This window comes from Gossypium hirsutum, chromosome D09 (genome assembly GCF_007990345.1).
Source record: "Gossypium hirsutum isolate 1008001.06 chromosome D09, Gossypium_hirsutum_v2.1, whole genome shotgun sequence".
Lineage (NCBI taxonomy): Eukaryota > Viridiplantae > Streptophyta > Magnoliopsida > Malvales > Malvaceae > Gossypium > Gossypium hirsutum.
In genome coordinates this window covers 26,509,524-26,526,464 of record NC_053445.1, presented here as the reverse complement: position 1 = coordinate 26,526,464, position 16,941 = coordinate 26,509,524, and the positions used below count along the sequence as shown (strand labels likewise).

The 16,941-nt window shown below is 32.8% G+C and overlaps 1 protein-coding gene across 1 annotated transcript; it reads left to right on the top strand.

Moving 5' to 3' along the window:
* Positions 1-10,973: 10,973 nt before the first annotated feature.
* LOC107945841 (peroxisome biogenesis protein 3-2) lies at positions 10,974-16,658 on the top strand. The gene is made up of 7 exons (XM_016879987.2): positions 10,974-11,592; positions 11,875-12,036; positions 12,124-12,323; positions 12,430-12,560; positions 14,500-14,627; positions 15,471-15,695; positions 16,163-16,658. The coding sequence occupies exons 1-7, from the start codon at positions 11,579-11,581 to the stop codon at positions 16,416-16,418; spliced, it is 1,116 nt and encodes a 371-aa protein (XP_016735476.1). The 5' UTR covers positions 10,974-11,578; the 3' UTR covers positions 16,419-16,658.
* Positions 16,659-16,941: the final 283 nt, after the last annotated feature.

Here is a 16,941-nt window from a genome sequence, read left to right as displayed (position 1 = left end):
AATGGCTTTAATCCACTTACAGTTTTAGATTTGCTTCCTTTACCTTTGAATGACATTGCTAATTTAGATGGTGAAAGGAAAGCTGATTTAGTGAAAGAGATCCATGAGAAGGCTCGTAAAGCCATTGAGAAAAAGAATAAGTCCAATGCACATCGAGCTAATAAAGGGCGAAAGCAAGTCTTGTTTGAACCCGGAGATTGGGTATGGGTGCATATGAGGAAAGAATGATTTCCTTCTAACAGAAAGAATAAACTTGATGCACGAGGAGATGGACCATTCCAAGTACTCGAGAAAATAAATGACAATGCTTATCGCATTGATCTTCCTGGTGAGTATAGTGTTAGTGCTACTTTCAATGTTTCTGATCTTTCTCCTTTTGAATTTGATGTAGGTTCAGATTCGAGGACGAATCTTCTTGAAGAGGGGGAGAATGATACGAGCCAAGGAGGTGACACTCAAGGGGTTGTTTTTCCTAGTGGTCCAATCACTCGAAGCAAGGCACGACAATTAAAATCAAAGATGAATGCTTTTGTCCAAGACTTTGTTGCTACAAATTTAATTCATCATGTTCGTGACATTGACAAATACGGGAATGCAATTCACTGGACCAATCTTGGAATAGTGAAAGCCCATATATTGGTGGATTAATCTTTTATGTATCTTATTATTTACTTAATTCTCATTGGTTGGGACACATCATTTATGAGTTAAGTAATTTTATTGGTTAGGTTATTATTTATTTATTTTCTTAGATAATTTTAAAGAGTTTTATTAGGATTCAATTACTCTTTAAAGAGTTTTTATTAGGATTCAATTACTCTTGTAATTTGCCTATAAATAGGCTTGTTTTCTATACATTAGGGGGATAAAAAAAGGAGTATTTGTTTTCTTCCAAATTTGTGTGAGGCAAATTTTTGAGAGTAGAGTGATTCTTCTCTTGCTATTAGTTTGGAGTTTGTTACTTTCGAGGGTATTTCGGAGTTACAATTATTCAAATTTCTTTCCCATTCATCGGTGTTTCTAGAGGTTCTTCTTCTAGGGGTTTCGTAGGGAGCCGCTCAATCATTGGCGTTTTTGGGTACAAGTTAACTAATGGTTCCATAGGGCAAATCTATCTTTTTTTTATTATTTAACTAATTTTATTTATTCTCGTTTTTATTTCTAATTTGTGTTTCTCTTGTGTCTAGATCTGGGATTTCCGCATCACATTCTATCATATTTTACCCACTTTTAATTAAAAGCATACTAAACAAAAGCAATGCTATATTTAAATAAAAGCACAAAATTCTGCTCAAGTCAAGGCTTGAACCTAAGACTTCTCAGACACACTCAAGGCACTTAACCACTAAACTAGACAGTCAGTTGTGTCACAAACATACGAAAATAAATATAAGGGATTTTTGGGGTGTTACAATCTTGCTCTCTTAGAAGCTGAGAATGTTATGAGAGAAATTCATGGGGAAATATGCGGTAATCACCTAGGTGAGAGATTGCTAGCACAAAAGGTCCTTAGGCAGGGGTATTACTGGCTAACTGTCTAGACGGACGCATGCTATATGGTTTGTACTTGTGATTCTTGCCAAAAATATGCTTAAGTACAATAGTCACCAGAAGAGCCTCTACAAATAATATTTAGCCCTTGGCAGTTTGCAACTTGGGGAATAGATATTTTGGGCTCATTTCCAATAGCTACAACTCATAAGAAATTCATAGTAGTTATTGTAAACTATTTTGCTAAATGGGTAGAAGCTGAAGCTTTAGCTACAATCACAAAGAGACAAATGGAGTTTTTTATCTGGAAATCCATTTTTTTGTAAGTTTGACATCCTATGCCTGATTATAATAGATAATGGAACCTAATTTTAAGGAAAATTCAAAAAAAAATTGTAAGGATCTACAGATTGCTCTCGCTCAAAGTTTTGTAAAGATTTCCCAAACAAATGGTCAAGTAGAAACAATGAATACAAAGGTTCTAATAGTTCTGAAGACAAATATTGATGAGGCCAAAGGTGCTTCGTTAAAATAGTTTCCAGGAATTATTTGGGCCTTGCGAACTTCACCTCACACAACAACTAGAAAGATTACATTCTCACTTGTATATGGAGTAGAGGTAGTAATCCTTGCTGAAATAGGTATGTGATCTAATAGAACAATTCATTTTGATGAGGGTGCTAATTAAGAGGCTACTCGACTCAACTTAGGTCTTATCGATGAATTTAGAGAGAGAACGGAGATTATGAATATTTCACAAGCCCAACAAGTTACTCGATACTATAATTCCAAAGTCAAGAACAAGTAGTTCAAGTAGGTGATCATGTTTTAAGAAATACCGAGGTCAGTTTTCCAGCATTATAATAAGGAAAAATGGCCCCAAATTGGGTGGTAGAAAATATAGGTTATGGAGCTTACAGAATAACAAAGATGGAAGGTCTTGTGCTACCATATACGTGGAATGTGTGCTACCACGTACGTGGAATGCACGCCACTTAAGGAAATATTATGTATGAACGATCTATCCTTTTTTCAATAAAGGTACATTATTTGTAAATCTATTTTATCTATCATGAACAATTTTATTTAAGATAACTGATTTAAGATCACAACTCCGAACAGCTCGCTGATTTAATATCGTAGCTGATACTATTAATGTTAGCTTATTTAAGATCGCAACCTAAGTTCATTTGATTTAATATCATGAACAATTTTATTTGAGTTAGCTGATTTAATATCGTAACTTCGAACAACTCACTGATTTAAGATCGCATATGATGTTATTAACATTAGTTGATTTAATATCACAACCTAAATTCATTTGATTTAAGATCATGGAGAATTTTATTTATGTTAGTTGATTTAGGATTGCAACTCCGAACAACTCATTGATTTAATATTGCAGCTGATATTATTAACATTAGCTTATTAAGATCACAACCTAAGTTCATTTGATTTAGATCATGAACAATTTTATTTGAGTTAGCTGATTTAAGATCGCAACTCCGAACAGCTCGCTGATTTAAGATCGTAGCTGGTATTATTAAGGTTAGCTGATTTAATATTGTAACCTATGTTCATTTGATTTAATATCATGATTAATTTTATTTTAGCTTGTTGATTTAATATCATAGCTGATATTATTAAGGTTCATTGATTTAAGATCGCAACCTATGTTCATTTGATTTAAGATCATGAACAATTTCACTTGTGTTAGTTTATTTTGCAATCTTTATTCCTTAGCTCATTTATGCTAACAACTTGATTATGCAGTTTGCTTAAACAAGTTTGTAGTCAAACACAATACCATTTTAATACAAAACAAAAAATTTTCATTTATATTCAAAAGAAACAAGTACAATAAAAATAAGGAAATTAAGAATTAGTGCTGGTATATTGGGGATTGGTGAGCTTTAACATCCCAGTTCTGGCGAATCTAAAGTTTGGGTGTATATCAGTAAACTGCCTATTTGGCGTGGTGTTATCCACCCAAATAACTATTTTGGCGTATACATGTGGGCATATAGTAACTGCCACTTGAGTTGGAAAGAATTTGATTTCATGATATTCTACTATATTAAGGAGACATTCGTGTTAAGGGATAAAAGTGAAATATGGGATGAGTATTCACCAAATGCATCGTACACTTGGTTTGTATAGAATACCATGCTAGTTAGACTTTAAGTAATTTGGTTAGGAACCAACTATACAGTTCAGCCTGATAAGTTTGATGAAGGGAGCTTAATAATAATTTTTTCAAAAATTGTAGGCCGATAAGAAGGAAAGTTCCAATATGTATGACACTTGTTAAATTCTATTAAGAAAGATGAGTCATATTTATGTGTCAGAATGTGTTCTGAAAAGGATTATTCTTTCTCTTACCTAAGTGGTATCTACTGAAACCTTCCTTCAATCTGAATGTATCCTACCTCGATGATCTAGAGGCTAAGGTTATTTTATAATCAGTAGTTACTTCGCATCAGGGTAAGTATTTTAGCTCTATATGTTAAGTTCTGAATGAGTAAATCTGTATTTGGTAACTGAAAAGTGAGACTATAAGTATAAGGTTTCTGTATGGGATTTACATCGCTTGAAATGATAAGCAACTTGTACGTATAGGGTAGTAATAGTGTTCCTATGTTTTGTAAGCAGTGGTTGTTGCAGTTTCATGATAGAAGTTTGAATATGGAGTTCAAGCTGCTATACGTGGGTGTTAGATGAGTTTTTACTCTAACTCTTACATGTATACTGTTCATACTGAAGTAGGTCGGTGAGAAAGTGATCAAACTATGTATCTAAAACCATGGAATGTATGGTATGAATATGATATGTGTGTGACTATATGAATGGTTGTTGATGTTATTATGTATATTTGGAATAGATTCTGATAAGTTCAAGTATGTGTTGAGTGGGGCATGAGTACTATGGTGTGAAATATGTATTTTTCTAAAATATAAGCTATGAGATACGTGTGTTCTAATTGGGTGTAAGTAAAGTAAAATTTTGAATGTAGATTGTGTCATTGCATGAAGAGTCTATGTCTATTCACTACGGTAGTGTTTAATGGAGCACGTCGGGACTGAAAACATAGATTCTGATATGAACTCTAAAAGAAATTCCATGGACATGGCACCCTCTAAGAAAGAACTAAGGAATGGTAATTACTCAATGGGGTTCTCTACGTGTCCCAAGACGATGATAGGCAAACCTCAAGTAATGTGAGTTTAGCCAAATCGATATCATAAACATGACATAAATGAAAAGAATAGCCTTTATGGCGAACTCTGAAAAGAATAACCTTTATGGCGAACTTTGAAAGGGATGCCTTTATGGAAAAATCTGAATCGATCACCTTAGTGGTGTGTTCTATCTGATTGATTGTATGGTGTATTGTGCTAAGTCTACTTGGTGTGAACTGTCAAGAATATTTGGTAAGCTATGAATCTGAATGTCTATCTCTATGGTAAGATATGAGTAAGTTCTAGTAGTTCTGAAATAAGTATGACCAAGATAAGGTATTGATATGCTTTGGAATAAGAGTTGAATAAAGTCCTAAGGGTTTTTCATGAAAAAAATATGTGTATCGGTTTGTCAAGAAGGGTATATATTGTGATGATCTGTAAGTGTGAAAAGTAAGGGGGTATTACATCTTCTTTTAAATTATTTTGAATATGAGTTAATGCTGTTTTGAATTATGAGATTTTGATATAATATGATATGGAGTTCATTTGGATGTTACACACAATGAATATTTAGTATGGATACGTGTACATAACTAGATTAATGTATGTCTGAGTGTGAACTAGTGGTATGAAACATTGTGCAAGTATTTGCCATATTTATGTATTTGCCCAAGATAATGTCAGTGAGCAATTGTTTGAAATAAGAGCATGGGTTATGGTGGGGAGTGTTGGAAGTAGTTTCTAAAGGTATGTTTTGTTAGGTAAGTACTATGGAATAAGATATTCATGAATTGACTGGAAGGATTCCTCAGTTAACAAGATATGGAGGAATAAGTATGATTAGGGCATGATAACTAACATATAAAAGAATGATAAAACAGTGATGGTACCAGCCGAAGTAAAGGGTGTGAAATATGGTTGGCTCATAGAAATTCATACAAGATTGTAGAGTATTCATAAAGGTATGTTTATATTGGGGTTCACTAAGTACTCTTGTACTTACAAGATTTTTTATTAATTTTCGAGGTTGTTGTTGAAGAGGCTTCACTTGGAGAGACCACGCTAGTAGTACGCCAAAATGGTAGTAGAGTGGGCTATTATGCATACAGAGGGTTTGTGGTGCAGTCTTGAATACACCATTCTACATTGTCTTAGAAAAAAATTATAACTTGTAAATATCTGTATCAATCTGATGTAATAAGTTATTTATCATATATTTTATTTTAAATTCCAAATGTTAATTTTTTCCTTTTGAAATTCAAATAACAAGATTAAAATAAATGAGAAAATTTAAACTAATTTTGTTAAATGTTCTGTATTGTTTAGTAACACCCAAGATCCGGACCCGGTGAATCGAGTCAAGTTGAGGGCGTTACACAAGCACTTTATCTTCTTCTTTGTTTTCTCCTTCATTTCCATCACCTTTACATCCAGTTGTGGGAGCCACACTAGTCTCAGTAGGATCTTCAGCAACGTAAATCCTGTAAGAATTCTTCTATTTTTCTATGAATTCTTCCCAAGCTGCTCTAGAAGGGAAGTAAACATCGAAATCCAATTGAGCACCAGTGAGATCACTAATAGTATCAAAATTTACCCTACGTGCATCGAAGGGATACCCAACTACTTGAGCGTGCAATAAGAAGTTAGATTTTAAATCAAGTAAGTAGTCTTGGAAGTTTTGCATAGTTTCACCTTTGTTCTTCTCCAAAGCTTCTTCTTGGCTCTTCACCAAATTAGTCATATCAACTCTATGTTGTTCATCCATACTTTTTATGATTGCTTCTAATACATATTTATCAGCTCGCTCACCTGTGATCTCCCCATGTAACTTTTCAACTTCTTTTTCAACAAGGGTGAGACTCTCCTATAGTCTCTTATTCTGCTCCAACAATTTCTTGTTCTCTTCATCCAAGTTCGTATGTAATTCGCAAGCCCTTTTTAGTGCCCCCATAGTAGACTAATAAATAATTTTAGTTTCTTTCTTTTTCAATTCTGCTTTACCAATACCCTCAGCAAGCCCCACATTGACCATGCCAACTTTAGCTAAAACCACTTGGAGAGAAAGTACAAGATTTTGCAATGAAGGTTTTCTTGTATAGCTGGACAATCCAGAAGGACAAATATACTCTTTCACCACTTTAAACATGGAATTTTTCTATTTTTTGCTCACCTCATTAGGATTGTAAGGAAAATTCTACATGCTAAGATGTTCATGCCATTGAAATAATGTTTATGCCTTACCACCAGAAGTAGTGAATTTCAGGGAGCCATTAGAAGGGACATAATCAATAATTACTCTAAATGCATCATCAGTTGTTGGTTTTGGTGGTGGTTGAGGATCAACAGAAAGTTGGGAAGAGATGGAATTGTGGTAAGAACTGTAGTAATAGGGGCTACGTTGTCAGATTTTCCAACATGATCTTTCCTTTTCTTTCGACGAAGCTCCCTTACTGGACTACCCTCATATTCACTACTTAGTACGATGTTAGCAGTTCTTGCAGTAGTCTTTTGCTTTTTTTCCCCAACAGTAGTACTAGTGGGACCACCTCGCACATTCTGCGTTAAAGATCGTACATCCATGTATTCATCGATCTCTCTAGATAAGCTAGTGGATTCTTCTGAACTTTCTTCAACACTGTGAACTATGTCTGCATTACAAGCAAGTGTAATATCAACACCAATAGTTAGCATAAAAGGGGTTCACACCACTTTCTACATTCCTTGAAGATTTCGAAGACCATGGATGAGACATTAATTTACAAAAGCTATAAAAATAAATTCTAGGTTCCTCTTTTCTCTCCAACAGTATAAGCCTCAACTCATCAGTAGCTCCATGTGGCCAGGCAAACTATGTGGGTAGTAATACAAGTGTGTCCACACCATTATCAACATCAACTTGCCTTCAGTCATTGGGATTTAAATTTAAGAGGCAGAGTTGAAATACGTTCCTAACAATTAGCACTTCCTTCAAATCTAGTACACAACCTTTGTGAAGTCTATAGTATTGTCCCCAACCTACTTCTGTCATAATTTCTCGCTTCATTAGACACATACCTTTACCAAGTATTGACCACTCAATTAGAAAGTCAAAGCCACTATTAAGCTTGTACTTAACCCGTATGTACTTGCAGCGATTTAGGTGAAGGTTCGAAGACCAATTCATAATGATGGATTCCACATCTTTGCGAGGTGAAAAATGAAATAAACCCACTGAACCCCCTCGATTGCAGGCTTTTCAGTTGGTACAAATTCTAGAAAATGAAGATCAATGGCACTTCCTCTTGTCGACTACACTTAATGAAGTATGCTATTATGACCCACCATGAAAAACTAGATAACTGCCCCGAAGCTATCCTGTATTCATAGAGAAGATGGTAGAAGAAAGGGTGGAGTGGTAAATGGAAACCTGCCTCTATCATATGCAGTGGAAGTAAAAAATTACCATCACTGGTGTCGCTCAATTGATTTAATCGTTCGGGAATTGATAAGTCGTAAGTGAAGTTCGATATTTGAATGCCCCGATAAGCCAAAATGCGATTCATTTTTTTCCATTTTTGTAGTGCAAACATAGGCCTTAGCCTCCATTGAAGTAGTCACTTCACAACGTCGCGAAGGGATGTTCTAAATAATGCGGCCGCTTCCTTTAGTCCTAGCCATGGTTTTCTAATAAAACTAGAAAAAAATAAAAAAAAGATGGAAATTTTAGGGAAATTACCTCTGAAATTGTTCTTCTCAACAATGGCTTCTTCTCCAAAATCTCGGATTCAAACAATGTAATTTTTAGGGCTTAGGTAACTTCCTTTTAAAATGGTTTTTTTGCACTTTAATGATTCATATTTTCGAGAATAATGCCATAATAAACTACGTATAGTTGTACTCCTTTTTTACACATGGCGAAATGTATGTTGAAAGTTAAGGTATAAAGTGTATTTAATAAGCTTCTCCTTATGTTACCTTGCATCTCATACAATCAAGTTCCAACAAGAGTCATTTTATAACTTTTCTTCGAACTAGGTAGGGAACAAATTGTTATGATACTCACTATTACCGACCCGTAACCTGATTGGGTCTAGGTCGTGTTCTACACTGTTCATACTTCAAGTTTGCATGACATTGTGAGTTCATGTGTAAGGCACTCGCACCCTTCTATGAGACCGCATGATATGGGTTTGCACGCCCACACGATGTGGGTTCGCACGCCATCACATAGGCAAATCCACATTGTATAAACATGTGTTAAACCTAGAGTAGGGTACGTGTTGGCATACATGGAACCTACCTACGATATCACATCTATGAACAATAACCATATCAAATAAATACACAGCTACACCTATCTAAAAGACACATAAAAACACATAACAATACTGCCGTATGACAAATCATCTTTACTATGTTAGAACCAAAAATAACATTAAATGGAGAAGTACATGATACATAAAATAAGCTTTAATTCTTGAATTTATATTTCATTATTTCAAATTATCTAATAATTAAAAACAAAATAACTATTCTATCTATTTTTATTAAAATTACAAATTATTTTAAAAAGATGTCAAATATATTTTTTATCATCATTTTATTATAATATAGAGACAATGATAGGAGTGAGCGTTTGATCGAATTGAGCAAAAAAAAATTCAAGTTAATCAAGTTCACGAGTCCAATTTTATCATCCTAACTCAATTTGAATTTTTTTCAAATCGAGTCGAGTCAAATCGAGTAAATTATTCGAGTCAAATTTAAAAGAATTAAATATGTCAAATAAAAATATTGTTATAGTATTCCATGTTAGAGCACATAAAATTTGAGACCATATATATTTGAATTTTTTTTAAAGAAAAAAAATAATAATAAGATACTTGAGTATGATAAAATTGAATCATTAAGTATGTCTCTAAAATTATTATTTTAGAAAATTTTAAAATTTTTAACTTTTTTATATATATTTTAGATTTTTTTAGATTTTTTAAGAATTTATTTTAAAATTTAAAATTTGAAATTTTTATAAATATTTTAAATTTTAAAAATTATTTTAAAAATTTTAAAATTATTGTGAAATTTTTGTAATATTTGTTAAGAGAGACCAATTTGCTTATTTTCAAAGTTGACAAGAACTAAAGTGTATTTACACCAATTTTTTATTTGAATTATTTGAGTTATTAGAATTGTGAAATTCAACTCAATTCGAACTCGAAACTCTAATCGAGTTATTTGAGTTTACTCGAATACTTCAAATAACTAGATTCGATTAACTTTTATTTATTTTTTTTCAAGTTTTTCGTATCAAAACAAATTCTGCTCACCCTTGAACAACAACAATATTTTAGATCTAGCTATGAAATTTCTTTACTCTACTAACAACAATCTCGATAAAAATAATATTATATTTAGCTTTAAATATTTTTAATAAAGCAATATATATATTTAAAACAATTTATATGCATTCAACCCAATATTTGGTCCATTGATAATTGGTGTTTTAGTGAGATTATTGGTTTGCTTCAGTTGAGTTATCATAATTTGGTTTAATTTGGTTCTTGATTTTTTTATATTAATTTATGAATTTAAAATTTTAAACTTACTTTCACAAAATGAAATTTATGAAATTTGTTTTATGATTTTTAAATTTTATTTAATAAATTTTTAAAGTTTTTTATATACATTACTAAAATATAGTAATTTTCAAATAAATAAAAAATAATCAATAATTTTATATGATATTTAAAAAAATAATTTTAATATAAAAATTTTAAGTTATCTTCATTATTTTAATATAAAATATTTATTTTATATTATAAAAAATTATAATTAATTATAAATTAAATAAAAAGGTAAAAAGGCCTCTCTAATTATTCTCAATTTTGAAATTGAGCAAATTAGTCCCTCTAAAAAAATTGAAACAATTTAATCATTGTCAATTTTGAAAGTGAGCAACTAAAGATAATTAATCACGGTGTTAATGTCTTCCATCAATTGTACATAAATTTGATCAGTATAATAACAAATTTAGCTTTCAATGTTTATAAACTTTGTCATTTTGGCCTTAATTCTAAAAAGATCAACAAATTTAGCCTCAACATTTACATATTTATACAATGTTGAGGGATAAATTTGTTAAATGAGGACCAAGTTGATAGAATGTGTAAACTTTGAGGGCTAGATTTGTTATTATATCAATCAAAATAATGTATAATTGAACGAAAACACTAACATCGTGATTAATTGTTCTTAGTTACTCACTTTTGAAATTAACATAGATTAAATTGGTCTAGATTTATTCAATTTCAAAATTGAAATGGACTAAAGAAATTTTTTACCAATAAAAATATAAAATTTAATTCAATTTTGGATAATCACAATTTTTTTAAGTTAGATTTCATAAATCATATTCATCTTCATGGGATTGAATGCATAAATTATTAATGGTGTATGTGGCAGTGATTTTCCCCTCCTTTCTTTTCTTAAAAAAATTAGTTAATTTACAGAAAATACATATTTTTATTTTTATTTTACTAAAATGAAGAAAATTTCTGGAAACTAGTTAACCACAACACCTCACAAAGTAAAATTACCCAATTCCCTTTCTTCATAAATCAAAATAAGCAATAATTTTGGCCTGCACTTTGCTGACAAAATCCATCTCCGCTTCTGTAATAAAACCCTTGCCTATGAACTAACCGTAATTTTAATTTTTCTTTTTTTAATGTTTTAAGGGGTGGGTATTTCAATGCATTCCTTTTCCTCTCATCCATTACCAACAAGATTTTATATTCTTTAAAAGGATTACCCTTGTTTATCTTAAAATACAGGGTAGGGTTTGTTTTCTCTTTTTTGATTTTTTCCTCTTCCATATTTGCTTACTCCAAATGGATGTTTCGCTTCGATAGCCAATAGTAGCAAATATGCTCTATTTAAGGTCAGTTTTTTCCCCTATTGTTTGTTTATTTCGATGTTATCTCTGGGTTTTCTGCTACGTAGCTTGTTTTGTGCTTCAATTACATTTTTTTTTGGCTAAGTTGCATTCGTTAATATTATGCTTCGTATACGTTGATTGCTAATTTTCTGTTGTTGTCATTTAATTGCTACTTTATACTTTGCTCTGCTTCAGTTTTAATATTGGGTTTTCGAGATTTTCTTTTAGTGTTTTTTCAATAGTTTGTTGATAAATTAGTCCTTTTTTTTCCCTTGTTGCATATAGGGATCTTTGGAGAAGGCATAGGAGGAAGGTTTTGGTTACAGCAGGTGTTTTAGGAAGTGGGTATTTGTTGTATAAACTATATGATGCTCACAAACGTAGGCTTATTGATTTGGAAAGGCAACTGGCTAACGAACGGGAAAACGATGAATTCATTAAAGCTCAGTAAGACTGATCAAAACTGTTACGATCTTTTATGGAAAAATTCTCTGTTTTTGTTCTTATAGTTTCTGGTTTTCATTACGTTGATAGAATTCAACTCCATTTTGAGAACATTCAAAGAATTGCTGATACAACAACATTACCTCATGCAATGCCCTATTTAAGTTGCCGGATAGCTGAAGATTTGAACCTTTCACATCTTATGGAGAGACTAGTGAAAGGGAAGGATCAGCCCAACAGTTTGTCTTCTTCAGAGAAACTTGAGTTATGGGACAGGCTCAAAATTTTGAGTATGAAAGTTGTTGCCTTTTGTTTTCTCTGGATTTATAAATTGCAAGTTCTTATGGCATGCTGCTGAATCTAATCTTTCATAATTGATACTGTTTGTTTTTTCAGGTTTTACAAGATTGGTGGTGTCAATATGGGCAGTAACCATTCTTAGCTTATATATTAGAGTTCAAGTCAACATTCTAGGAAGACATTTATATATTGATACTGCACGTGGTCTTGGAAGCTCTTATTTACTTGTAAGCGCTCTACATTTTTATCTGTAATGCCTGATAAATATGTCCAATTCATCTGTTGTTAATTAGAATTGATTGTGGAACCATGTCAACTTAGCTTACCTCTCCATATGGTGAAATTTCTGAAGAGTATTATTTTAGTCTAAATTTCTCTCTTCTAGTGACAGTTGGCATATCCACCAGATTCCATTTTAGTTGCCTCTATTGTCAATAACAGAGGACCTTTATAATGATTTTTCTTTTTCATTCAGCTGGTTTATTGAGGTAGAATAGTACATGAATTTGGCTTATAGTATGAAGGTGTTAGTTGGTGCAAAATAATTGTGGGATATGCAATCATGTAGTCAAATGTTGCCTGTATTTAGAAAGAAAAAGGGGGGGTGGGTTCAGGGCTTTGGAAGAACAAAAGTAAATTTAGGTGCCTTTTTAACCTAACTGATACCCATCAGGTGTTAAAAGTGGTTTGCATGCATTGTACGCATCACTTAAACTATTCACTATTTGGGACTTGACTTTAAAGATGTGTTTCCATGCCTGTATTTTCAGGTGGCTTGCCTTCACTTCCCTTCCCTTCTATGCTTTGAACTTCAAATTTTGGTCTAAGAAAAGAGTCCCTTTGAGTGATATATAGAAAACTAGCTGCTTACTGGCACAAAATCAGTGATAACAGTTTTGATGCCATATATATTACTACCTGGATGCTTGAACCCTTCATATCACTCCTATAAAGTTTGATATTGGTACACTTTTGCTATAGAAGGCCATACACCATGTTGCTTGGACTCTTCAATTTTCTTGAAGTTTCAGAGCTTTCAAAGAACATAAGTAAATTTGGGTGCTTTTTGAATCTAATTTGTACCTTTCAGATGTAGAAAATGGTTTGCTTGCGTCTACATGTCACTTGAACTATTCATTATTTGGTACATGGCTTTAAAGATGTGTTTTTGTGTCCGTACATGAATTTTCAGGTGGCTTTACTGCCCTTCTACACTTTGAACAGTGACATAGAGAAAATCAGCTGTTCACAGATACAAAATCTGTGATAATAGTTTTGATTGCATATATATGAATACCTGGATGCTTTGAACCCTTAATATAACTCCTGTGAAGTTTATATCAGGGAACTTTTGCTATAGAAGGCTATTTTACACTATGTTGCTCAGACTCTTCCTTTTTTTTCAAGTATCTTTGTCCGACACTTATGTTCGACACTCACACTCAAATTGAAGCAACATATATATTACATGACCTTAACTATTATTGTTTTTCACCTTGTATATTTGCTTCTTAAGCCTAAAACACTAAAACTGATCCATAAAGGTTGAATGATACAACCATCACCTAAGAAAATGATACATCAAAAGGGATCAAGATGGTGCACTTCAATATATCTAATTATTCGATAACACCTCAGAAAGAAAGTTTTTAGTAAGAATTTAGCACTTGTAATATTCTTTACTCAATTGAGTTTGATGGTTATTTGGGTGCTAAATGAGAACTTAATTTTTGTATAATCCTGGATCTAAGCCAGTTGGAAGTGTTTGTTGAAATATTAAGATAGTTAGGAGACTTCAATTGATACTTAAGCACTGAGTTTTCTAGCTATAGTGTCAACCATATAAATAACTAGTAATTGATTTGTAATGTGATAACTGAGAGATGCAGAGATTGTTGTAGATTAAACTGCTCATCGTTGCAGTTGACTTGTCCCTCTTGGCTTCATTACAATTTTTTCCCTTTTGCTATGTGATTTTGGGTGCTCATTATTTTTCTATTGTTTAAGCCGTCATCTTATTGGGGTAGGTAATATCACTGAATAGTGTCATTGTCGATAACTCTCATTAGAGCAGTTATCTTTTGGCCCCATGATTCTTATTTATCCTCTTTCAGCCATCTTTATTTGTATTATTCTCTAAACACGCTATTCATTCCTTTCATGCAGGAGGAAGCTGATCTCATTGACAGGGATGACCAGCAAAAATTCCTGGCAAGTGCTGACTTTCTTGCCAATCATGGCTTGCCAAAATTGATTTCTAGTATGCAGACAGCTGCAACAGAAGTTTTGAAGGCGTAAGTGGGTTCTATTCATTATCTTTTCATTTTGGTTTATTATTCTTGGAATCAGCATTTTTATAGTTAGCAAAAATACAAGTTAAAATAATAAGCTGGAGTAGGATTGGATTTGTAAATAATTTACTAAAGAATATAGCCATAGATGAGTAAAATAAAGGAAAATAATTTATATAGCCAACTCAAATTGGTTTTCATGTTAGGGCTTGATTGAGGTGAGCATTTTCAATCATCCTTCTTCAAATTAGGTATGATCTGTTGATTTGATCTTTCAGTTTCTGGAGTAATCCTTTGACATTTCTTCTATTAATCAAGAAAGAATACTCTACCGTAAAATAATCTGTAACATATAAAAGTACAAATGTGGAAAATCTTTTGAATTGAGAAAAATGGACGTGAGTGATCATTATATTTCTAAATTGACATGAACACCTAATGTCCTTGAAAGACTGATTCTGATATTGTTAAACACTCTTCGGATTGTGTAGTCTTGCCTGAGTTTTGACCTTATTCCCCTTTTCCCCAAGGGGCAATTAGACATGTCTTCTAAATATTTAGATCTTTTGGAGAAAACATTTCACAATAGTTGGGGGGCAAGACTTTAAAGTGAAATATGCATCAGTATAGTCCTTTGTCCAAACCTCCTTAATTTTACGGTATTCTTTGCTAACATACAAGCTGCATATGCTTTTACTTCAAGATTCAGAACTACGAAATTTCATTGTTTTCTATCCTGAAATCAACATACTAAAATACTTAATGATTATTATCTTAGATTATCAAGAACTTTGAGTGAATATTAAGGTCTCCTTGTGTGGCTTGGAATTTTGTACTTTCTTGCAGAAAGCAGTTGAGAGACTTCTTCAATACTGCAATACTTCATGAAACTATCATGCAGATACTTGACATGTTCCTTAGCATGGGAAGTCCTCATCACTGGGTGGACTGCTTGATGCCTGAGGACCCAAGGTTGTACAAGCTTGCCAAAACATCCAGCGATGAAACAAATCCTCCTGAATTTACAAAATTTGATCAACTTATGGTTGAGACACGAGAAGTACTTTCAAGGTATCATTAGTGCATTGGCCCAGAAAATATTGTTTTATTCTGCTTTCTGTTTAGCAATTTACAAGTCTAGAAGAAGTGAACAAGGGTGGTTGGTCCATTCCAAAGCTCCATTCTGTCTCAGCAAACCTTTAACACCAACCTTTTCTTATCTAATAATTACATTGTAAAGCATTGCTTGGGGAAAGAAAGAACATAAAAAATGGTGATGCTCGAGTCTTAGATTCTAGCTTGGGGATGTATAGTGATTTAGGGGTTCCCTTGGAGTAATGATTGATTATGTGAGTGAAGGGCCACCTACATTGTGGAACTTTGAAGAGAGTAGAGGGCCTTGTGGGGTTAGCTCTACAAATGGTAGAACTTTGTTCCTTCTTGCTTGTAGCATGTTGAATAGTTGTGATTTAGACTTGAAAAAGCAAATTTTAACCATGGATGTAATCTTAATCTTGAGTGTGGCTTTTGCATTGCAGTGCTGAATTCAGTAATGTTGTTGAATTATCATTAAAAGCAGTGGCGAAAGCACTGGTGGAGGAGAAGGGTTTTCAATATGGAGGAGGCAATCTAACAAATGGGATGCCTCTAGCTAGACTTTTGCCTCGAATTGCACAGATATGTCCGACTTTGGTTGAGGAACCAAGCAAAAACCAGTTTATCCAAATCATACAAAGTGTTCCAGAAGTTGGTCTCTTCTTCACTCTCCTCTATTCCAATATGTCAGCCTCATAGTGAACAATGTTTGTACCTTTATTATTATTATTATTATTATTCACATTTAATTTACAAAAGGCACCAGCACCAATGGGGCTGGATACCTTGGAAGTTGCCCTAGGAATAATAGAACCGAAGGCTAGAGATTATTCCTTTAGTTTGTAATTTTTTGTATGATGTTAAATCTCCCTTTGATTGAAAATGGTGCTAAAATAAAGCCTGAGCTGAGGTTGAGAGCCTCGGGGCTTTAGATTTTCATTTATTTTCTACTTTGAAACTATAGAATTTTCAAATCATATCAGCAAAGGTTGACTTGGTACCATACCATGTTCACGTTTGAGACAAGAGGTTGTCCAAGGTTTCAACACTTCACTAATGATTTATTCTTCCATGTTTCTTTTATGAACCCCAGAATCAAGTTCCTTCAAACAAAACCTGTAATCTTTTCACTTTTTTAAGTTAAACCATTGGTAAAGCAGTGGATATAATGATTTATTTTGGGCTAATTCTAATATTCTATTCCACTCATTCTTTAAAGTTA